The sequence below is a fragment of the Schistosoma haematobium genome, chromosome 1 (assembly GCF_000699445.3).
Source record: "Schistosoma haematobium chromosome 1, whole genome shotgun sequence".
Classification (NCBI taxonomy): domain Eukaryota; kingdom Metazoa; phylum Platyhelminthes; class Trematoda; order Strigeidida; family Schistosomatidae; genus Schistosoma; species Schistosoma haematobium.
Window position 1 is genome coordinate 35499062 of NC_067196.1, and position 23126 is coordinate 35522187.

At 32.6% G+C, this 23126-nt stretch overlaps 1 protein-coding gene across 1 annotated transcript in view; it reads right to left on the reverse strand.

The window, feature by feature from the left end:
• MS3_00008666 (uncharacterized protein) overlaps positions 1-21156 on the reverse strand; it is a 40154-nt gene extending 18998 nt beyond the window's left edge. Inside the window, exons 1-6 of the mRNA XM_051217002.1 lie at positions 20870-21156; positions 16618-16975; positions 13100-13243; positions 6327-6673; positions 4902-5067; positions 207-469 (exon numbers count right to left, since the gene is read on the reverse strand). Coding sequence (XP_051073866.1) covers positions 207-469; positions 4902-5067; positions 6327-6673; positions 13100-13243; positions 16618-16975; positions 20870-20890 — 1299 coding nt within the window. The 5' untranslated portion in view covers positions 20891-21156. The remainder of the gene's footprint in view (positions 1-206; positions 470-4901; positions 5068-6326; positions 6674-13099; positions 13244-16617; positions 16976-20869) is intronic.
• Between the last annotated feature and the right edge of the window lie 1970 nt (positions 21157-23126).

Sequence of the window (23126 nt, forward strand, 5' to 3'; positions counted from 1 at the left end):
TAATCAGGATTATTCCGAAATCTTTTCAGAATTAACTATAATTAAACTTTACCTGTTATATTTCTAGTTTGATAACGAGGACTGTCATATTTGATCTTTTATCTTGTTAAATTTAATTATATACTTTACAAGTAGCAATAAGTTTCATACTAAATTATAGTAAATATAGTAGAGCGTTTGTTCAATGCAACTATAATATGGATTACCCTTTTGTGTGCTACAGCAGGATCATTGGGTTCTGTTTGTATGTAACTTGAATGAATGGATCTTGGTGACTGAATTACGGATAACTTTGGTTTGGCGGTGAATTCTGGAGGTGCTAAACTTGTACAAGATGTGATTGTTTGACGATTGAGAACATCCCCTACAATACGATTCACTGCTTCAAGACTCATTACAGGCACACCTTCAGAAGGATTATTCTGGATATTTCCGGGAACAATTTGATTTCCATAGGTAATCACCGCACCTATATGTAAAAGAATTAAAAAGTAAGGTAAATACTTTAGCATAAAGATATATATTTTTTCTGATTTACAGTGATTCTTGCGAAACCTATATAGGTGCCAGTACAAAACTCCAAAAGATTCCATCGGATTAATCTCATTTAAAAGCAGATAATCAGATGAAGAATAATTCTCTTGCCGCATAATATTGTCCTTTTTTACAATGGAATGAATATTATCAGTATAGGGTTGTGGAGATTATTAAGCTTTTGATTGAGATCATACACCGACTGATGTTAGACCACCATTGAAAACCTGGAGGCACTGAACGGCGGTGTTGTCCTATTGTGGGACTCCTCAGCAGTGTGCATCCGCGATCCCTTCCGAGGGATTCGAACTCAGGGCCTCCAGTCCCGCGCGCAAACGCTTAATCTCTAGACCACTAAGCCGGCATCCAACGGTGTTTATGTCTAACCTTAACTAATCCACGAAATTGTGCGACCATTTCCCATTGTACTGAATACTTAATACTCAATCAAGAAACGAATACTGTTTACAAATAATTTCGTAGTATACAACAATCTGGATTTTACTTATGAACCTCAGGTAGATGAATATCATCCAAAACGATTGAAGTCAGTATTGATGTAACTTATTTTTACAACATACTAGATTGTTTAATCAATAAACTCGTTTATTCTAATTAACTTTTTTTTAAAAACAACTAAATACAACCACACAGTTGGAATTCAATGGTGTTTGATAATAAGAAATCATAATGAAATTGTAAAATGTGACCATACAAATGAGCCAAATTGTTAGTTCATTAGTATAAAGCTAGTTTATATTATTATCAGATGTTTTGTGTAGATTTTAGTTATTTAATAGTTGAATTCATGAATCAATTAAAACTGGACCACCATGGAAAACCCGGAAGCACTGGACGACCGTTTCATTCTAATATGGGACTCTTTAGTCTATATTATTCTTTTTTCAAAAATTAGATTTATCAATTACAAGTTATTGTGTGTACACATTTCAATAGTGAAAATGAAAACAAATTCTGTCTAAAGAGAAATAAAACTTCATTTATTTTATTTTTAAAAAAAGACCAGTTCATAATTTTCATTCACTCAACAAAATTACATAGTTCTTTTTAAACAAAATACTGTTTGTTTTTTTTACAAATAACTGAGATTAAGTAATGGTGGAGAGGTTTTGTTGCTCAGGTGGAAGATTTTGATGAAATTTTGTTCTCTGAACTATAAGTAAACTTAATATATTCATACCACTAATATATTCTTATCTGAAGGGGTTTTGTGGAGATTGTAGTAATTTCAACAGTTGAGATCATGAGTCAATTGAAGCTAGGCCACCATGGAAAACCTGGAAGCACTGGACGACCAGTGGAGTTCAACCTGGTCAGTTGTGATATTAACTCACTGATGACAATGGTGGATGTGTAGCTCGATTTCGTGGATTAGTTGAAGTTAGACATTAACACCGTTGTATGACAGCTCAGTGGTCTAGTTGGTTAAGCGCCTGGCGCGAGGCTGGTAGGCCCTGGGTTCGAATCCCGCGAGGCGGTGTAGTGGATGCGCACTACTGAGTCCCACAATAGGGCAAAACGGCCGTTCAGTGTTCCCAGGTTTACCATGGTGGTCTAGCTTCAACTGACACATGATCTCAACTGTTGATATTCCTGTTTATATGGTTTATTTGATATTTTAATTATTCAGAGAAGTTGTACATGAAATTTCGTAATGTTTTCTTTTGGCCATAATATAAAATGGTAGATTGTTACAAGAAATAATCAATTTGAATGTATCATGTTTTAATAACTTTTTGTGATTTCAAAATAACTTGTGCAATGTGGTGTAGCTACATCCATCTGACGAGTCCAAAATAGGACTAAATGCGAGTCCTGGATTCCACTGCTAGCCACTATCCATCATTGCTTACGGTATTTGTGACTTAAGGCGATATCAAGGCAATCCTCACGGGAGGCATATATGCAATAAGAGACTGATCAATTGCAGTACTGAACACCAATGGAAAGATTCAAACAAACAATACAAAATGAATTAGTTGTTAAGGTAATCAAACTTATAAACTATGAGTTTTTCAGTCTCACAAATAATATACGATTGCATTCGTCAAAGTCAGAGTCTGATATAACTAGCCACATATTCTGCTGTTTTGATTGATGAACACACATATATCATCAACATGGAACCTGGCATAGATGTGCCTTAACCGTTATCGCTGAACCATATTAACAACAAAAGAGACCAAAAAATATAGTGACAATCCTTTTAAAAAAAAAGAGTGAAAAGGTATGCATGAAGGAATGCTGGAATTCAAGACCGACAGAAAGATAATTGATTTAAAGTATCGGCACTATTGTGAACGATTATAACCTATGTCACCTTGGAGTATTGAACTTATAAAAATACAATAAATATACATACAAATCTAATTTTAAAAAACACAATTTTTAAATAACATACAAAACAACTACTGTTAAACATTATTGATTTGGATTCTTTTCGATGAACAAAACTTTCTTATTATTATTACACTGTAAATCTTTTCTACACTCTAAATAACTTTAATTACTTATCGTGGTAAACAAAATGAATTTTATTATTGCATAAAAATCCATAGTTACCATATTCCCTTTTGTCATCGGTTTTTTTAACATCATGCTATCAAAGTTAACATGTAGCGGGCATAAAATCACCTAGAAGAAGTCATTATTTTATTTAAAAAAAAAAGCTTTTCATCACCGAAATAAAGGGGAAATTCAGAAAAAAAACGGGAAGTAAAAATAAAGGAGCATTTTTTAAAGAAAAAATGTCATAGACCTAAAAGAAATCAGCTAAACAGTAGTTAACTTCGTTTTGTTTAGATATTAAATTCATTTGTTAGACTTCGCAGATGATCTGGCTCTTCTATCGCGCACGCATCAACAAATGCAGAAGAAGATGACCAGTGTAGCAGCAGTCTCAGCAGCAGTAGGTTTCAATATACACAAAGGGAAAAGCAAGGTTCTCCGATACAACACAGCATGCACCAACCCAATCACACTTGACGGAGAAGATTTGGAAGATGTAAAAACCTTTACATATCTGAGCAGCATCTTTGATCAACATGGTGGATCTGATGCAGATGTGAAAGCACGAATCGGTAAAGCAAGAGCAGCACATTTACAACTGAATGACATCTGGAACTCAAAACAACTGTCAACCAACACCAAGGTCGGAATTTTCAATACAAATGTCAAGACAGTTTCACCGTATGAGGTGGAAACCTGGAAAACTACGAAAGCCATCATCCAGAAGATACAAGTGTTTATTAATAGCTGTCTACGCAAAATACTTCAGATCCGTTGGCCGGTCTCTATTAGCAGCAACTTACTATGGAGAGAACAAACCAGATCCCGGCGGAGGAAGAAATCAGGAAGAAGCGCTGGAAGTGGATAGGACACACATTGAGGAAAGCACCCAACTTCGTCACAAGGCAAGCTCTCACATGGAATCCCCAAGACCAAAGGAAAAGAAGAAGACTAAAGAACACATTAGGCTGGGAAATGGAGATAGACATGAGAAAGATGAACAAGAATTGGATGGAACTAGAAAAGAAGGCCCAGGACAGAGTGGGTTGGAGAATGCTGGCCGGCGGCCTATGCTCCATTGGGAGTAACAGGCGTAAGTAAGTAGGTAAGTAAAATTAAGTCATGTTGCACAAAAAATAAATATCATAATAAGATAATACATTAATAATGTGTCAAATCGTCTATTTTCCTATTGAAAAATGCGACGAATTCAAATTGAACTTTTTTTAAGTAAGAAAAGATTGTACTTATTATTTATTTCAGCTAATTTATCAGTTATCAGTATGTGGATTTTGTGGAGATTGTAGTATTTTCACAGTTGAGTTCATAAGTCAAACTAAGCTGAACCACCAGTGAAAACCTAGAAACATTAAACGACTGTGGCTAGTGGAGTTCAATCCGTGTAGAGTTTGAGAAAGTTATCCATCTTAGACAATGGATGAAGGGTTGTGCAAGAGCATGGATCAATTGAAGTTATACATTAACATCGTTAGATCGCGATTCAATGGTTTAGAGGTTAAGCATTTGGGCGCGAGACCGAAGTTTCCGGATTCGAGTCCCGCGTGTAGGTATGTATTATTATATTTAATATAACAATTGATAATTCATTAAACTAATAGGTTATAAGGTATTAATCAGTAATAACTAGTTCATAGAGTAAAAAGTGTTCTATCAGTTCAGTTAACAAGAAAAGCCAATAAAAAATGAGTGATTTCTTATCATAATGCATGCCGTTTCTTTTACAGTAATTGTAGTTAATTAACAGAAGTACTGGTTAATTCATTTTAAAATTTTATCTTAAAAAAAACATTCGCTTAATATTGACTAAGTTTACTTACCTTCATCAATTGTACTGGTTCGTTTTAAACGACATGGATAATTTAATCCCTTTTCCGGTGGTAATTTAATAATTGAAGTTTTTGGTTTTCTTATTGAATTCATATTAGATACAGTATGATCTATTTCACTTGTAGCATTTAATTCAGTATTTTGTCGCGTTAATGCCTAGAATAAAAATATGAATTTTGGAAAGGAAATCCAAGAAACCAATCATTGAATTGATGATCATTTGAATGAAATGTATGTAAAACCAGTGATCATGAATACATTCCAATTATGTGTTCTAATTTTGATACTGTTCAATAAAGTACTTAATAAACTACTTATAGGTCAATAATGCAAATTAATACAATATAATTGACTGTCAATTGTTCATAAGACAAAATTTCATATACTGACAATATCTAGACTGAATGATAGTCAATAAGGATGATACTGTTTCATTAGATTATCATCAAATTTTTTTAAAAAAAACGTTACAAAGTCATGTGGATTAACATAAAGGACAGTATGAAATAAAATAATTTGTGACTTCCTCCTCTAATAAAATGAGAAATCAATGAAAAATTGATTATTGGGAAACGACTTGATTGGTAGGTGAGAGATTTCACAAACGTCTTTCTGTACTGGTAGGTTTAGAAATTACAGTTTCATCATTATTAATGATGCTATTTACCAGGAGGGGTTTTGCGGAGATTGTACAACAATAACAACTTGTTATTAAGACTAAACGTTTCATGTGCAAAACCAAAGGATTAGTAATAAATGAAAGGATTTTGTAGGGATTCGATTGAACGATGTATTATATAAATATTGTATACCATGGTTAGCATAGATGAATCCATTCATAATTAATATACACCTATGGATCTTTGACAATAACAAACATTCGGTGAAAAAACTCCATTCAATAAACTTCATGTCACGCCAAATTTATTTCTGCATTAACTCAATGAGCCAAGAAATAATTTAGATAGAAGTGAAATCAATAGATAATCCAAGAAATTTTTATGTCAAGAGCATATCTAGCGGAGGTTATCGAAGTATTAGCTACATTTTTAAAATGAAATATCAGTCATAGAATATACAACTCGTTTATTAAAGATCCATAATAGAAAAGATATATATGTTGCATTGGATTAGTTCAATAAGCTACTTTTTGTAACGTCACATCAAACAAAAAACAAATCTAAACTGGAGTATTATGAATAGTAATATCAGTCATTCAGAAACGACATAAAACCTGACGTATATGGTTTAAGTCAAGTATATGGATAAGACTTTGTGAATATGACTTAAATCCAAACGTATTTCAAATAATCCAGCCTACTTTCAACAGTTAAATATGTGATTAACATTTTAAGAATGGTCAGTATTATACTGTTATTCTACCATACTACTATTCAAAATTTTATTAGGCTTACTTCAGTTTCATTTTCAACCAGTAATGGATCTGTTATAAAGGTCGCTGTTGTATTGGGATACATGTTTTCCACGTCCTCACTTTCATTGTATTCATGCTTATAATCAGTTGGACGTAATGGACGAAATAGAGCACCGGCTATAGCACAATGTAAATTAACACCAGATAACAATAGGATACAACCACGCCATGTATACATCTTAATTAGAGATGGAACTACTAAACTGTAGACTACACCACCAATCCCACTGCCAGCCATTATAATTCCAGTTACAGTGGCACGTTTTTTTACAAACCAGGAAGTGACTACTGTGGCCGCTGGAAGGTAAATGCATCCATATCCGATACCTAAAATTCAACCGGGAATATTCACATTTTAATGCATCACATTATTTTCAGAAGAAAAGTACTGTTTTTATTCATCTCTTTTATTACAAAGCTCAAAATAATACTTGAACATTATTATTGTCCACTCACTAATCAATATAACCTACCTATTGAAATATAATGGTCACATTGATTGAATATATTAATTTTATACCGCGTACTGAATAATGTTTGTGTTTTTGAAGATGGAATTCACGTTAACTTAGCCTATTATGAATGAGCTTATCGTTTTATTAACACATTGTTAAGATTTGACGATGGAAGAGAAGTATGGAAATTAATTAACTCATTGTTAATAATAAAGGTTGTATATTGTTTAATATGTTGCTATGGTGGAGAAGATTTGTAGTTCAGTTGAATGATTTGGATGGGGTTTTGTTCTCTGAGCTTAGGATACAAAACCCCATTTAATAAGTTACGTTTTTTAGACGTCTACATAGTCTTAATCTTAAACTGTATTTTGACTGAATAATTGGTACATCTTTTACTGTTTATAAATTAATATCAAGTAAAAAATAAAAGTAATTCAGCGAAGATAATTTTCATTTTTCGGTAATCTTATTTACTCAAGTTGTCAAACTGTATTTACAATGAGTCTATGAAGAAATCAAATGAGATTAGATCATAAAGTGTTGGAAGATTTCATGTATCAAAAGAAAGCTGTGTAATGATCTAAAGGTTAAGGACAAATAGTAAAATAAAAATAATTTATGGATTAAAAATATAATAAATAATTGTAAGCAAGACAGATATAGAGAATTAATGAAATACGTAGTGATAATTACACCTCCATAATAATTATGAAACGTTGTACCAGGGTAATAGTAATTGATTACTTGTTAAAAATCGAAAGATAATATTAAAGGGTCAAAAAACAGACTATAAGTAGCATTAGAGCCATGGGAGGAAAGATTGGAACTTTTGAATTCGGATGTAGAGTCTACAGTTGCTAAAGTCTTTTCATTGAGAAAGGTTTGATTTGATCTTCCTTTGATTCTACTAGTTTGAGCGCGTAGATTACTTTTATAGATTATTCTGATGAGTTAACATGTCCATAGTTGAGTTGTTCCTGATTTTTTATGTTCTCATTTCAATAAACACACTGCTATGATATGAATTTGTAAAGTACTCGTTATGTGAGGTTTATACTACATGCTCATTAAGCCAAATAAGCCTATAGTTGCACATTGATTTATACTAGGTCATAATTTTATTCTTAACACATCCAAGAGTGATTGGCCGACTGTAGAAGACAATACGAAGTTCCGCTAAGTAGGACTTCTTTCCTACGAAATTTAAAATTCGTCTTACTAAGATTTCCTACTTCGAATTCATATACTGACTATTCAAAGTGAATTTTCGATGTGGAACCGTCTGACCTTCTTTCAATAAGATGTCAAGAAAGTGAACTTAATTTACTTATGCTTCTAATGTTAATTTAACTGACTGATGAAAAATATTGAATGTATCCATGGTAACATAGAGGTTCACATTTTTGTCACAAATAATGAACGCATCATTCATATATCACCTGTATAATTGTAAGTTATCGATTATTGGTTGAAATGCTGTGTTTTCCTGATCGGTCATGAAGTTACAAGTCAGGAAGAGTTAGTCAGTCAGTAACAACGTAGAACTTCGTACGTACGTACATCAGTTCGAGTTGCCAAACCATATTAGCACAGAGATGCAGTTGTCGAGTCAAATCCCGCATAAGCAGTAATCGAAAAGATTAGGGTTTGGAGATGTTATTTAAAGAGTATAATTCAGTTAAACAAATTTGGAAACGATTTTGAGCCATGTCATTCAGGGTCTCTAACTATCGGTTGCTATCATCTCGCAGTCCCCAACCAGGTAGTCTACACCTACCAACATGACTCAGTCCACTTGTCAGTGACTTCATGGACTTGTGCCATGTTCTGGTCTGGTCGCCCCTAGCTTTCTTCCAACCTGCTCCTATACCACTGAACATCGCACGTCAGGAAGAGGCCAAGTAGTAAATCCATCGTAGCTTCAATTCGACCATAAAAATCAAATTTAAATCTTGATTGTATGCTGATAGTACGTTGTAGAATTCGTTCACGATAATGTTTTGAGATACAGATGTCGAGGTTATTTTTCTCAATATTGTCACATAAAAGACATGTTATCTCTGTGACAGAAAAATTTGTGAAGATGGAAGCAACAATATCCACTCGTGTCATTTCCCTACTAGTTACGATCAAATAACTGTGAATTGGTTGCTCAGTTTTGGCTTTGGATATCACATATCATATTATACAATAGGGACATCCTCACATTTACACAATTAATCACCTTGGCAACAACCCGATTTCGTATCAATAATGTCCTTGTTATGTACGTAATCAAGGTCATCGTTTATGGTTTTAGAGCTACATTATAAGTCTAAGTAATTGAAATACTTGTCTCGATTAACCTGTCATGCTAGTATCTTAGTTGGACGTTTAGCAACGTAGATAATCGTGTTATCTTTTGATGTCATGATGCATACAATTATGAAGCCAGTGAACCCTTTGTAAATGTTACAAGTGGACACGTATTATTTACGACTTAGAATTTTAATAATTGGAAGTATAAATTAGGTGAACACTGCCTTTATTTAGTTCATTATAATGTAATTTTTTTATTACAAAATTTGTCCTGTTGAATTGTTTTGGGTTATTCAATTCTGAAACTTATGAAAGAATAAAATTTTCCATATTCAGATGTACTACAAACAGGATATGCATATCAACTATAACTCGTGAATAAAAGAAAATAATACTCTAGAAAATAGTTTCCCAAACAAAACTGATCCATTTTAGACTTGAATTCCGTAGTGGTAGAGGTAGTAAGAGTATAAGCAGTAATCGGAAAGATTAGGGTTTGAAGTTGTTATTCAAGGAGTATAATACAGTGGAATAAATTTTGGAAGGAAATAAGGGACATCAAGAATTCAGAAGATTAGAATTTGAGAGAACACAAAGAGTGGATGCACTTGCGCCATTGCAGACGATTTTGAGCCATGTCATTCATAGTCCTTAACCATCGGTTGCTATCGTAGTAGGTATTCCATACCTACTAACATGGCTCAGTCCACTTGTCAGTGACTTCATGGATTTGTGCCATGTTTTGGTCTGGCCACCCCTAGCATTCTTCCATCCTACTTCTGCATCATAAAACATCGCACGTCTGGACAGTCGGTAGTTGGGCATACGTAACAAGTGTCCCAGCCATCTCAACTGATGAAGTTTCACTACTTCATCAGTTGATTTGCCATCCTTACCTAGTACCCGTTTCTTAACAACTGAGTTACTTAATCGGTGGTCCCATGATATACGAACAGTGCTTCGAAGACACCTATGATCGAATACTAGTAACTTACGAATATCCTCTACTCTAACCGGCCATGATTCACTGCCATAAATTAGGAAGGAACGAACTGCTGTGAAGCAAACCGTCCCTTGGTTGATAGAAGGGTATCTCGCCTACGCCATAAATGACGCAAGTTGGAAAAGCTCTTAGTAAACTCTCAGTAAATTTTATTAATATGTGCATGTGTTTGTGGTTAAAGTATATGAACTAAAATTTCTATGCGTATGTGTGTAATGTTTATAAGTTACTTTGTAGAAAGAAAAAAGAACAATTATGTATTGATTATTGTAACAAATTCTCATTTTTGTATTATACTTGGTCTAACTTCATACTACAAGGCATGGAAAAAAAGCACACAAGGATATTTGAACTCAAAATTCATCCTTTCACAAATTAAATATCACAATTTATATTTATTTTGAAGATTAAACATATTACTACACGATAGACTTTGAGATAAAAGCACCTGTCATTCAACTAACAGGTATAGTAGGCTTGGACCTTTTTTACTTAAATAGAATTCGTCATTGAAAGGCTTTTAGAGATAACACTTTCATCGTTCGAATTTTTAGGGATTGATCTTCTACCAGGAAATTCATTTGTTTACTTAGAATATGCAAATTATATTGTTCTGTTTGGTGAAGACATTAACAACATACAGAATCTTTTGACAATCAACAATGAAAGCATGTAAATCGTTACTTCAGGAGCGAGTTGTATCTTCCCTTGGATTAGTGATAGAGGGTGAAGTAGTTGAACGCATCGACCACTTCACTTTCCTTGTAAGTCTCATCAGTCCTGATTCCCCGGTTTCTGACGAAATCTTGGCACAGATAAAGAAGGCTCGAGTGGCTTTTGCCAACGTGCGTCACTTATGGCGTAAGCAAGATATCCGTCTTCCAGCCAAAGGGCAAGTTTACTGTTCAGTAGTTTGCTCCACTTTACTTTATGGATGTGAAATATGACCATTGAGAGTGGAGCGTATTCGCAGGTTACTGGTATTCGATTATCGGTGTCTATGAAACATTGTTCGCGTATTTTGAGACCACGGGGTAAGCAATGACTAGATTCGGGATGGAGTACTAGGTAAAGATGGGAAACCGATAGACGAGGTTGTAAATTTTCGTCAACTGAGATGGTAGACATATGTGTTACGTATGCCTAATCCCCACCTACATAGATGGGCGATGTTTTCTGGTGCAGGAGCGAGCTTGAAGAAAGCTGAAGGCGGCAGAACCAAAACATTGCATCAGTCCATTAAGTCACTGACAACTGAATTTAGCCATGTTACTAGGCACAAACTACCTGGTTGGGGTCCATGTGATTATCATAACCTATGGTTAGAGACTTTGGACGGCATACTTCAAAACCATTTGCAGTGGTACAGGTGCATCCACATTTCGTCCTCCCCCAAATTGTGAGATTCTAAATTCCTTATAATATTTTGTTTGTTTTTATTTCCTATTACCATTCATACTGTTACTACCTATACTATTCTGAGATTTTGTCCGACAATTCTATCGCTGTGTGTTAATGGGGCATAGCAACTTGAACCGATATGAATACACATCAGGTTCTACGTTGTATCTGACTGAATAACTGAATGAGACTTTGGAAAACCAGACCTCATACAAACGATGTGGATGGAATGAGATTATATAAAGCAGTATTCGGTCAGTAAATTACATTAATTCTTGTATGTACATTATCAATCGGAACTAACTCAACAGAATATTATTTTCTTATTTATATGATTAGCTTGAATTAAATACAAGTTACAATTCAGGTGTCATTCTAAACAGAAAATATTTGATATGAAAATAAAGAGAATTCAGCGAAGAAAATTTTCTTTTCAACGGAATCATTCATATTCATAGTTATATGGAAAATATACGTCTATAGAAAGATAGGTTACGTAATAATCGGGAGGTTAGATAAGAATAGAAGGGTGAAAATAGTTTACAGGTCAAAATTATGAAAGATAATTGTCCGCTTGACAGAAGAAAAACAAAAACACAGAGGTCATAATAATAAAAACTGAATAATCAAGAAAATTTGTTTAAAGGTAATAATAATAACTGATTGCAGTTTAAATTACAAAACATTGATTTAACAAATCAATAATACTAAAGGGAATTAGGGCCAAGGAAGGATGAGAGATTGAACGAATTGTTCTTGCACGCATAGTTCAGGTTAAGTTGGTGGATCGCTAGTGCCTCAGCAGCGCATAAGATTTTCACCTGACTTTCCTTCAACCCAATTCCTTTTATTGTGTAGATTACTTTAAAAGAAGACTCCTCTGAAGCCATGTATCCATAATTAATTAAATGCTCCTGTATTGAACTAGTAATCGTTTTGCGATCTCCTTTTAAAAACCATGCCAGATAGTGTTCTGAGATGCGTTTGGAAAGTGATCGCTTTGTGCGGCCAATATAACTTGCTCTACATGAGCAAGTCAATTTGTAGATGCACATTGATATGGCCCAAAGAGGAAGTTTATCCATGAATGAAAGGTCAGCTTGACAAAACAATTCGGAGCTTAGCTGAATAGAATGTTTTATTCAACGATTTTGAAACCCGATTATTCAAGAGTTCATAAAAAGAGTTTTCTATTCTAATAATTCATTTAGACTAAAAGGTCTTCCATAATTACTTGCAAGGTTCCTTCCTTTCAAAATAGTGTCTAATAAACTTGTTCATTATAATATTTCAACAGGATGAACTATACAAAATAGTTTTGAGTGACATTAAAGTCGCACAAAAAAATTGTATAGGTTGACCTATTTTAAATCAAACCAAAATTGAATTGAATTTGATCACAGACTTCAAAATTTTATTTCAATATGTAATATGATTGAAAGGGTAGAAATATCTATAACGAACGATAATATCCCGAGAAAATTTAATTGAATAAATATCCATAATCTCATAAAAAGAATGTCCATTAAAACGAACATTATTATATAAAAACAATACCAAAAAAAATTTATTGATTAGATCATTATAACTTACCTCCACAGATACCAAATATAACAATAAATAAATCCAAATTGTAAATAAATGTACTAGCTAGAATTGATATTGTTGAAATTAAAGTACCAACAATGACAACTTCTCTTGAACCAAATTTGTTTAAAAGACCACTTACAAGAGGACCTATTACATATAAAAGAAAATATGTAATTCTTTAGTTAACAGATCAGTTGTTTTTTTTTTTTAAAAAAAGATACACAATAAACGCCTTGTATTGAATTAGGTTAAACTAAATATATTCAGATAGTAAATATATATATTAATAAATACTCATTGCTTCTATTGGAAGTTCTCATTTGATGTATTGTTCTTAGAATTTGAAGTTTGATGGATAATAATTCAAATATCAGCATAAAAGTCACTTTTAATTTAGTGTCATGTTGAAATTACATTGACAAATTTTAAAGTACTCTCTTTTTACAAAGTACGAAGTGTTCAATTTTTGTCAGAAAATACCCCTTAGTAGATAAAACCAGAGGATATTTGTTCCTTTCAGGATCTTGTATAGGTGTATCGTGAATGAATTTGAATTAGTTACCGGCTCTCATATGAATGTCGTTTTAACTTTGTCTCATTTTGAGTTGAAACCTTCATGTACCTTCGATTTATATAGTCATTCACAATGCAACCATTTATTTGTTTCATACAGTTGGTTTGTTTTTATGAATTCAAATAAAGTCATGATAAAAACTCAGACAAAATTATACATGTGTAAATAAATGAATAAGCATTTTAAAATTCATTCGAAGACATAATTCAAAAACATAGAACGGATGGAAGAGTGATTATCTAGAGTCCAGATATGGATCAGTTGAATTATGAAATGAATCTAGAGGATTTGAATTGCTTACGTAAGTTTGATAGCATTTATTCATCTGTTTCTATGGTACTAAGAAAATATGTCGTCCATCGAGAGCACCTGCCAGCATAACTAAACAAAATCTTAATCAAAAGTGTTAAATTGCCCAATCTGCTGCTGGTGAACATAACTATAAACATAAGACTCGAAATTTCGGATTGTTTGTAAGATCCACCGGAACGCAGGACAGAACACAGACGCGCCTTCGTATTTCAGGATCTTTGGCAATACAGATTTATTAGTACATAAATAGGTTGTAAGATTAACTTCTTTGCTGTGATCCTAGTTTCCTCTGTATTTCTGTTCTGATGCTTAAGCGCTACTTTAAAATTTTATTTGCTAACACATGTTCTACTGCTAATTTTTATAATTAATTTTATTCCACTGACGTTAGCTCAAATTATTCATCATCATATTATTATGTGATCGCCATCCTTGTATCCCTATAATCACACAAGACTGTTTATGTGTGATTTAATTAAGCCATTGAATTAACCTGTATGACAGATAGGGTGTATTGTTTTTGTATGCAATAATTCGTCTACATTTTTGTACATATCTTTAAGCTTTCATATATTAGCATGTATCATTGAACACATTCACCAGCTTATTCATTTGCTTCTCTAATCCACTTAAAATTTAATTCACGATAACTCATTCACATTTATACATGTATTTACTCAAAGAAATCCTTCACGTTGATTGGATGACTTATTCAGTATACAGTAAACCGAAGAACCTTGTACCCATTTATATTCGATAATTTTGTTGTTTGATAATATTTTCCTTGAAAAAGCTTGGACCAGATTGCCAGGCGAAACGTTGGATTTACTTAAAATTCATTCGCTGAGATTTTACAAATATATTCTTCTTTTTAATGTCTCAAATTAACTCGGCGCCCAAATATTGTGAAACTATTCGTTCAGATTTAGACGAAAGTTCTTATTCAAATTATATTCTTTTATTTGCCTTTCTCGTTATGTACTTGATGATTTGAAATAAGGTGTTCACCCTACTCCATTCTCTTTGGAAACTATGCCAATAACGGTTATCCGAGTGACTAATATACAAAGCATAGAATAGTCACAAGAATATGTTTAACACCTTTGATGAATTTCTATTCTCATTTAGAATGATCGTTAATCTAATCGTAAAATCACGTCAAAACCGCGACACTATAATTTATGGACGAACCAATCAGGTATAAGATAATAGGTCTCGGATTTTGGCGCGAAATTCAATCATCCATTTGACTAAATAGCGTCTCGGCATTTATAGCTAATATCAGTTCGTGATGAGAACACTCAACCTAATTCCTAACCTTGAACATCAACTGTAAATCATAATTCTAATTCCTTACACGGGTTTGTAACCCTCATTTGGTCCTAGTTATTAGGTGGACACTCCCAAGGTCAGTCTGGCGTATCTCAAAGGTCTTCCATAAATTTTAGTCTCACCGTCAAAACCTCTCATCTCGTAGTAATACCTTCGTTGCTTACTTTCTCATATGTCCTATAATTTCTAGTTTATGCAATAGTTAATTTAACTATTCATAGTCTATTTTAATCAGTTATTACGAACTGCAAGCCATACTTCCTACTTATTATATGTATGCATACTAACATAAGTAACTTACTCATCTCATTCGTTATTTTATATAATAAAAAGAATTGAATATTTTTTCTTAAAATATAACTGTTTTTTAAAGGGAAATTTCTCACACCAAAAGTATCCTATTCAGTGAGAGAATTTTTCAAACTGATTGCTATTTAAAGAGGAAGAATGTATTTGTAAAATCTCAGCGAAAGAATTTGAAGTGACTCCAACGTTTCGCCTGGCAATCTGATCCAAGCTTTTTCAAGGAAATATTTTCTTGATATCTCACATTAACTCGGCGCTCAAACAATGTGACTGCTATTTATTAATGCTTTACGGAAAATATACTAACTTGTTAAAAGACAATCTTTATTTCTAACACTTTATTGTAACATTAAACAACTGCATTATAGGATGAGATATATGTTCTGTAGATTGTTTAATTGTCGTTAGGTTAATCAATAAAATTAGTTATTATTAATTTCTTTATTGATTTATTCTTGGGTTACGTTGTTTAATTATTAAAATCTTGTTATACTTTCATATTTTTCAATAAGTGCGAATCTGTCGGTGTGATTGTTTTCTTTTTAAATGGTTTGTTAACTTCAAGTTTGCTAACGTTTCATTCGACTTCACATGGCTATAAGGTTGGTTTGACCTCTGACCTCTAACAACTTGACAAACTGATTGACCTGGTCTTCTTCGAGAGATTGGGTTAATATAAATATATCTATGGACTACGGATTAAACCAAATAGCAGGGATTTTCCAACTTGGATTCATGTCCACGATTATTGAATTAAGTTGTAACATGTTTAAATTATAACTTATATTCAATAATATGTAGGTATATATTATAACTTTATCAAGGGTAGCGCCCGTTGCGATTAGTGCAGATTTTCTAGTGCCCACTGTTGGACTTCTTTTCTTGTGCTGTTAAATTCTTTAACTGACATGAAATACTCAAGATAATATCCAGTTTTGAGAGAATTCATACAAAATTTTCAATTAATTAGTGAATTAACTTATTAAACGCAACTTACCAACCATGAAGTAAAATCCAGTTAATAATGATCCCCCCAATGTCATTTGCATTTTTGATGCACCAAATGTTTCTTCTAATTCACTAAGAAATAGTCCATAGGAAAAACACATTCCATCCACAAGTACCATGCATAAAAAGCTACCAAATACAATAAACCAACCCCATCCTCCATCTGGTGGTAATGGGGGTGATAGTTTTTCTAAGTCAATCTCAACTTCTACATCATCACCATCATTATTGTTGAAAGTACGTATCGGATCAACATCATACACGGTGGATGTTGATTTATAAGTTTCGGGATGAGATGATGGAATGCGTAAATAGGAAACAGGTTCTTGTGGTAGCATATCATCTGGCTGAAAGAGGCACGATATAAACATGTAAAGTTAAAGGACACTGGCAGTCAAGAATATTAACAAAAACACTTTTAGACTATATATAGTCAAATTATTGTATTAATTTCTTAAAAGAGGTAATAATACTACTGGACTGTTTATGTATAGAATATGCAATAATATTCTGAATATGCATTGATAAAAACCCTCACAACAAAAAATTGTATACATACATCCCCAAAATGTATACGTAAAATAAACACGATATTCAGCGATATTTTCTTCGCGGAATTCTCTTTATTTTTATTCAATGATCCAATGAGTTAATTTAAACACAATACTATTACATGTTCTAGTATATTCCAATGGACCCAAACTACATTGTATTAAAGATAATGCCTTTACTATTATCAATATCTGAAAACCAACAATCCGGAAAGGTTTGTCTAATAAAATTAATTCTAATTTAGAAAATCTCTAAATAATCAATATGAATTATGATTTTTTTTCTTTCTTTCTGTCAGTCAGTCAGTTAGCAACAACATAAGACTAGGCACATATATTCATCAGTCCAAGTTGCTACGCTTCATTAGCACAACAAGATGAAATGTAATGATTATTTTTTTTAATGTAAAAATTAATCATACTCATAAAGAAATACAATAATCTTTAATGCTGATATCGTTAAGTTTAGTTGATAATTTTTATAATAAAAGTTAAAAGGTTTTTCAACTTGTATACATCATATGAAATTGTGCAGTTAGAAAGAAAAGCAAAAATAAAGGCTGTTGAAAACTATCTATTATAGACAATAAATCCAAATCAGTCAAAACAATAAACAATCATTGATAGTTGAACCATGCGATTTGAATTATCTAGATTACAATAGATGATTTTTATCTATCTATTTCAAAAAGAGCAAACTGTTAAATACAATGCGCATTGCATTGTGGAAATGGTCGAACGCGTTGACAAATTCACTTATGTTGGAAGTCTGATCAGCCCTAATGGGTTGGTGTCTGATGAAATTTCAGCACGGATTCGAAAAGCTCGTTTGGCTTTTGCCAACTTACGTCACCTATGGCGAAGACCAGATATCCGTCTACCAATAAACAAACGAGTATACTGCGCGGCAGTCCGTTCTGTTTTAATTTACGGCAGCGAAATATGGCCAACGAGAGTCGAAAATACTCGTAAGCTACTAGCATTTGATGACAGGTACCTTAAAAATATTGCTGGCATCTGCTGGGATCACCGGGTAAGTAATAGTGAGGTTAGACACAGGGTATTAGGGAATGATGTTAAATCAGTTGATGAGGTTATGAATCTTCATCGACTGAGATGGTTGGGCCACGTGTTACGTATGCCTGAACACCGATTACCACGACGTGCAATGCTAAGCGGCGTTGGAGATGGTTGGAAGAGTGTTAGGGGTGGCCAAACCAAAACGTGGCATCAGTGCTTGAAGTCACTAACTTGTGGTCTGTGCCATGTTGGTAGATGCAGACTACTTGGTTGGGGTCCGCGTGACTATCGTAACCAATGGTTGGAGACTCTTGGTGATATGGCTCAGAATCGATCACAATCGTGTAAGTGTATACACTCTCTGTCTTCTATTAAACTAAGAGATTAAAATCACTTCATATCTTTCTATCTGCGTACTAAATCATTCTTCCTGTACTATATTCTTATTGCAATTTTTCTTTTTATATTACCATCATTGAATTAACTACTTCTATGAATCCGGTGTTCATCTTGTTGTGTTAATGAGGTATGGCAACGTGGACCGATGCATATATGTGCCTGGTCCTACGCTGTAGCTGACTGGCTGGCTGACTGAATTGTCCTCCCCCAAAAAAAGAAAAAATTTTTTAACAGAATATCTGTAGTATATATATATATATATATTAAATTGTGTAGTGTTTTACTAGTCGTATCAATAAATGATGAAAGCGTACTTTCTTAAGTATAAAGTCTATAACACTTTGAATGTCTTATTAAAGCATTAATCTAATGTATGTCCTTAAATGCTATACGTGTTTTAGAATGTTTTTAAAAGATTTAGTAGACTAATAAATTATGAGAAGTGATCAAATCAATATGACAATTCATTCATTTAGTGAATGTCTCCAGTTTAACAAATTTCTATGCTTGTTTTGTTTAGTAGATTACAAACTTTAGGTTAAACTAAAGATTCGTGATACCTAGTTCAATTTGAAAATAGTTTGCAAAAGGAAGTGATATTATTGGAAACTGTATTGAAAAATAATATATTCTGAATACCGATTCATCATAGTGACATGACTTTTAATTATCTCGTGCTTATTGTTCAAGGTTCAATTTTGACCAGTCTTTATTAGTATATGTGCATTCTGGGCTAATTGGCTCGATATAACCACTTTTCAATAGTTATTCATCTACTCTAAAAAAGTTATTTTGTTATAGTTCACAATTCTCTTTTAATGTGTATGCTAATGATCACAAAGGGTATTTAACTCAGGACATTCACATCTTATGTTACGCACTCCATAGTTTAAACACTACATTCCCACATACTTATTATCGATTTCTGATTTAATTAATTAGTGAAACATCATGGCCACTGTATAGTGACTGTGTTTCAACATTATCTTAGATCCAATTAGGGTTATTTTGAAATAAACAAGATAAGCCTCATAAGAAAGTTTATTTTTGATGTATCCACAAAATTTACTTTTTCAAAATTTTAGTAGGGATTTACTGCACAAACTTTTACCATTCTATTGGTTTGTTAAAATAAGCATTATTAATAAATCACATTGTTCCGCATGAGATTTTCATACTGATTCAACTCGAACCGATGCACACTTGCTCCAGGCGCAACGTTGTATATGACTTAAAGTTTTCGCCAACACATTTTAGTGCTTCACATTTCGAAAAAACAGGACTCATGGAGGAAAGTAATCTAGGTTGTCAATAATAACTTGCTGATCACAGGTCGGGTAATATATACCTGGTTAGTCACATAAAACAATAAAGGACCAGCTTAAATTTAATGAAAAGAAGGGTAAATTGTTAGCAAACATTGATATACTTGCTATTCGAGTCAATCGATAATCTTCATTAAGGAAGACCGTTTGTTTCAATGTAAATACAGAATTCTAAAATAGTTCAAACACTTTGATCTAAACGAGGTATACAGTGAAATGACGATTCAAGATACTTAAAAATCGATTTCACATAATTCTGTAACATAGAAACTAGTCAAGAAGTCATCATTTGAAAGCCTCAAGTCATTTATTTGATCATATTTATTATGCGTTCACTTGATATTTCGGATGAAATTTAAATATATTGCTGGCGACATAACACCAGTTAAGCACTTTTAGTTAATTTAACCAATTCTTATGCTAAAAGACAGTTTTCGATGGAGTTTTGTTCTTTGAGCTGCATGGTTTGATTTTGGAGCTTTCATTATTCTTCTGAACGACATCATCAGCAGAAACTTCAGGTAAAAGTGAACTGTTCGAATTTATTCATATGTGATTCACAGCTTGTCCAGTACACCTCGATGTTGATGTTTAAGGTCAACAAGAACCAATCAACATCACAGTGTACAGAACAAACTGTGAACAACATATGGAGAAATTCGAACAGTTCACTTTTACCTGAAGTTTCTGCTGATGATGTTGTTCAAAAGAACGATGAAAGTTCAACAAACAAACCATGCATCTCAAAAAAACACAATTCCATCAAAATAATCCACCTGTAGTACAAATCTTCCCCACCATCTTAATAGACAGTTTTAAATAAGATATGTATTTGAAAACCTTAAACTATCTGAATTATAATAGTCTAATAAAAGTCATTTATCTTTATTTAATATAGAATTTTCAAAACAATCTTAACATCTTTAAAGAAAAAAATGAAACTTACGTATTCTTTTATTGTTTCCATCTTTTTTCACAAAAATAAACAATCAAACGAAATGAAATAAATTTTTGTCAAATTGTTGCCAAGTAACTGTATTATTTAAAAGTAATCAATAAAATAGTGTTTAATAAATCCATTAATTTATCTTCTTTTTATTCTCCATTGGAAGTTATTAATAATGGGTTATAGAAATGTTATGTAATTCTATTTTATTAGAATAATGAGTAATAATAGTCAAACCATATAATATTCAATGCATAACGAAATACTTATTATTTTTTTTGTGTTTTAAAGAAAAAAAGTGTAATTCAGTCTTTTATATAAAAATTCAATGGACTTTATTTCATCAACCAATCATTTTATAGTTTTAGAAAAATTGATCAACAATCTAATTGGTTAATCAACTAGTTCAATAACCAATGTTTATCAAATGAATAGTGGATGTAATCCCTATATATATAAATAGAATAACTTTCCTTTCCTATTTTTTCTTTATTGTTGTTAAAATAAGGATAAAAAGTTGTAAATTATGATTACGTTGATGAGCAAAGATGGATAGTGGTTAGCAGTGGAATCCAAGACGTGCATTTTGTCCTATTTAGGATACATCAGCTGGATGTACCTGAATCTCAGAGTTGATGCTCATTCAATGGGAAGATTCAAGCAAGCAATACCTAATCGGCAAGACTATAATTTATGGACGAATCAATCAGATTTACGATAACAGGTCTTAGATTTTCAGGTGAAATTCATTCACCCATTTGGCTAAATAGAGTTTCGGCATTATAGCTGATATTAGTTCGTGATGAGAACTCTAAATTTAACTCCTAATCTTAACTATTAACTGTAAATCATAATTATAATTCCTCACACTAATTTATAACCCTTATTTAGCCCTAGTAAGTAGGTGGACACTCTCAAAGGTCGTTCATAAATTATAGTCTCACCTACCTAGTCTATTGTAATATTTGATTTATTTACTAGTTAGATAGAAAGTTTTATTTATTTATTTAAATATAATGACTGGAAAAAATTTAATGGGAATGGAAAGGTTTGTAATGAAAACTTATCGATTGGTCTTTGTTTGTTTAGTTTTTGTTGTTTTTATTAATCCACAAAAATCTTTTTTGTTTTTGTGAAATGAACATTTGAAATAATAAAAATCTATCTAATACAACAATCATTTATGACAATAAAATTGAACTGCAAATAATCATTAAAGTTGACATTACTGATTATTAGTACTAGTATGATTATGGGAAATATTTTCGTATGGTATTCATGTAATATGAATTACATAAAGTGAAATGGTTGACTAAATGTTTACATGTGAAAGTGAACTTGCAAATGTACTTTTTTAATATTTTGAACAATACTAAAATATATACTTAAGATGAGGAGATTATAATTTTAAATTCACTTGGTATTGCCTGTTCGATTCTTCCCATTGATGTTTAGGACCGCAATTGATCAGTCTCTTATTGATATATGTGCATCCTGTGTGGATTGCCTCGATACTGCCTTCATTCAGGACACGCGTTTAGTCTTATTTGGGACTCGTCATCTGGATATACCTGCATCCTAGAGTTAATGCTCAAGTCACGATTAGAGCCCAGCCCCGTTCATTTTAAACTCCATTGAGTTATTCACTGAGCGAACGGTATTGAGTTGAAGTCCCGTAACAAACATCGACTCTGAGATGAAGTTAAATCCAGCTACCGAGTCCCAAATAGGACGAAACGTATGTCTTAGATTCCACTGCTGGCCACCAACAATCTTTGTCTAAATTATGATTTTGTCTTGAGCTTAACTGATAAAATAGAAAGTCAAGGAAAATGGTCATAACTTTCACACTAGACACCAGCAATAACTTTATGATTTGATGTCATACTAAAAGAAGAGAACTTTTGCATTCAAACATATTCAGTAGTGAATATCTAGATTTTACATATCATAATAAGTAGCACACGTGAGACCTCATCAGTAACAAATTTACCATTAAAAATATAGAGAGACTTAAATGAAATTCTACTTTGGAACAAATATGATGATTTGTTTAATATTAAGTATCTTGTATTGAGATGATTGTTAAAATATCCCTTCTCGTGTGTAGATATTGATCCATGCAAAATATTTCATACATTGAAGGGAGAATCATTAGTCATTGGACAATTTTTTTTAAAACTCCTCGCCAGTGCATATCAACGCTCTTATTAGAAATCAAAGTAATGATATTCAGGTCTAAAAACGAGCATAATAC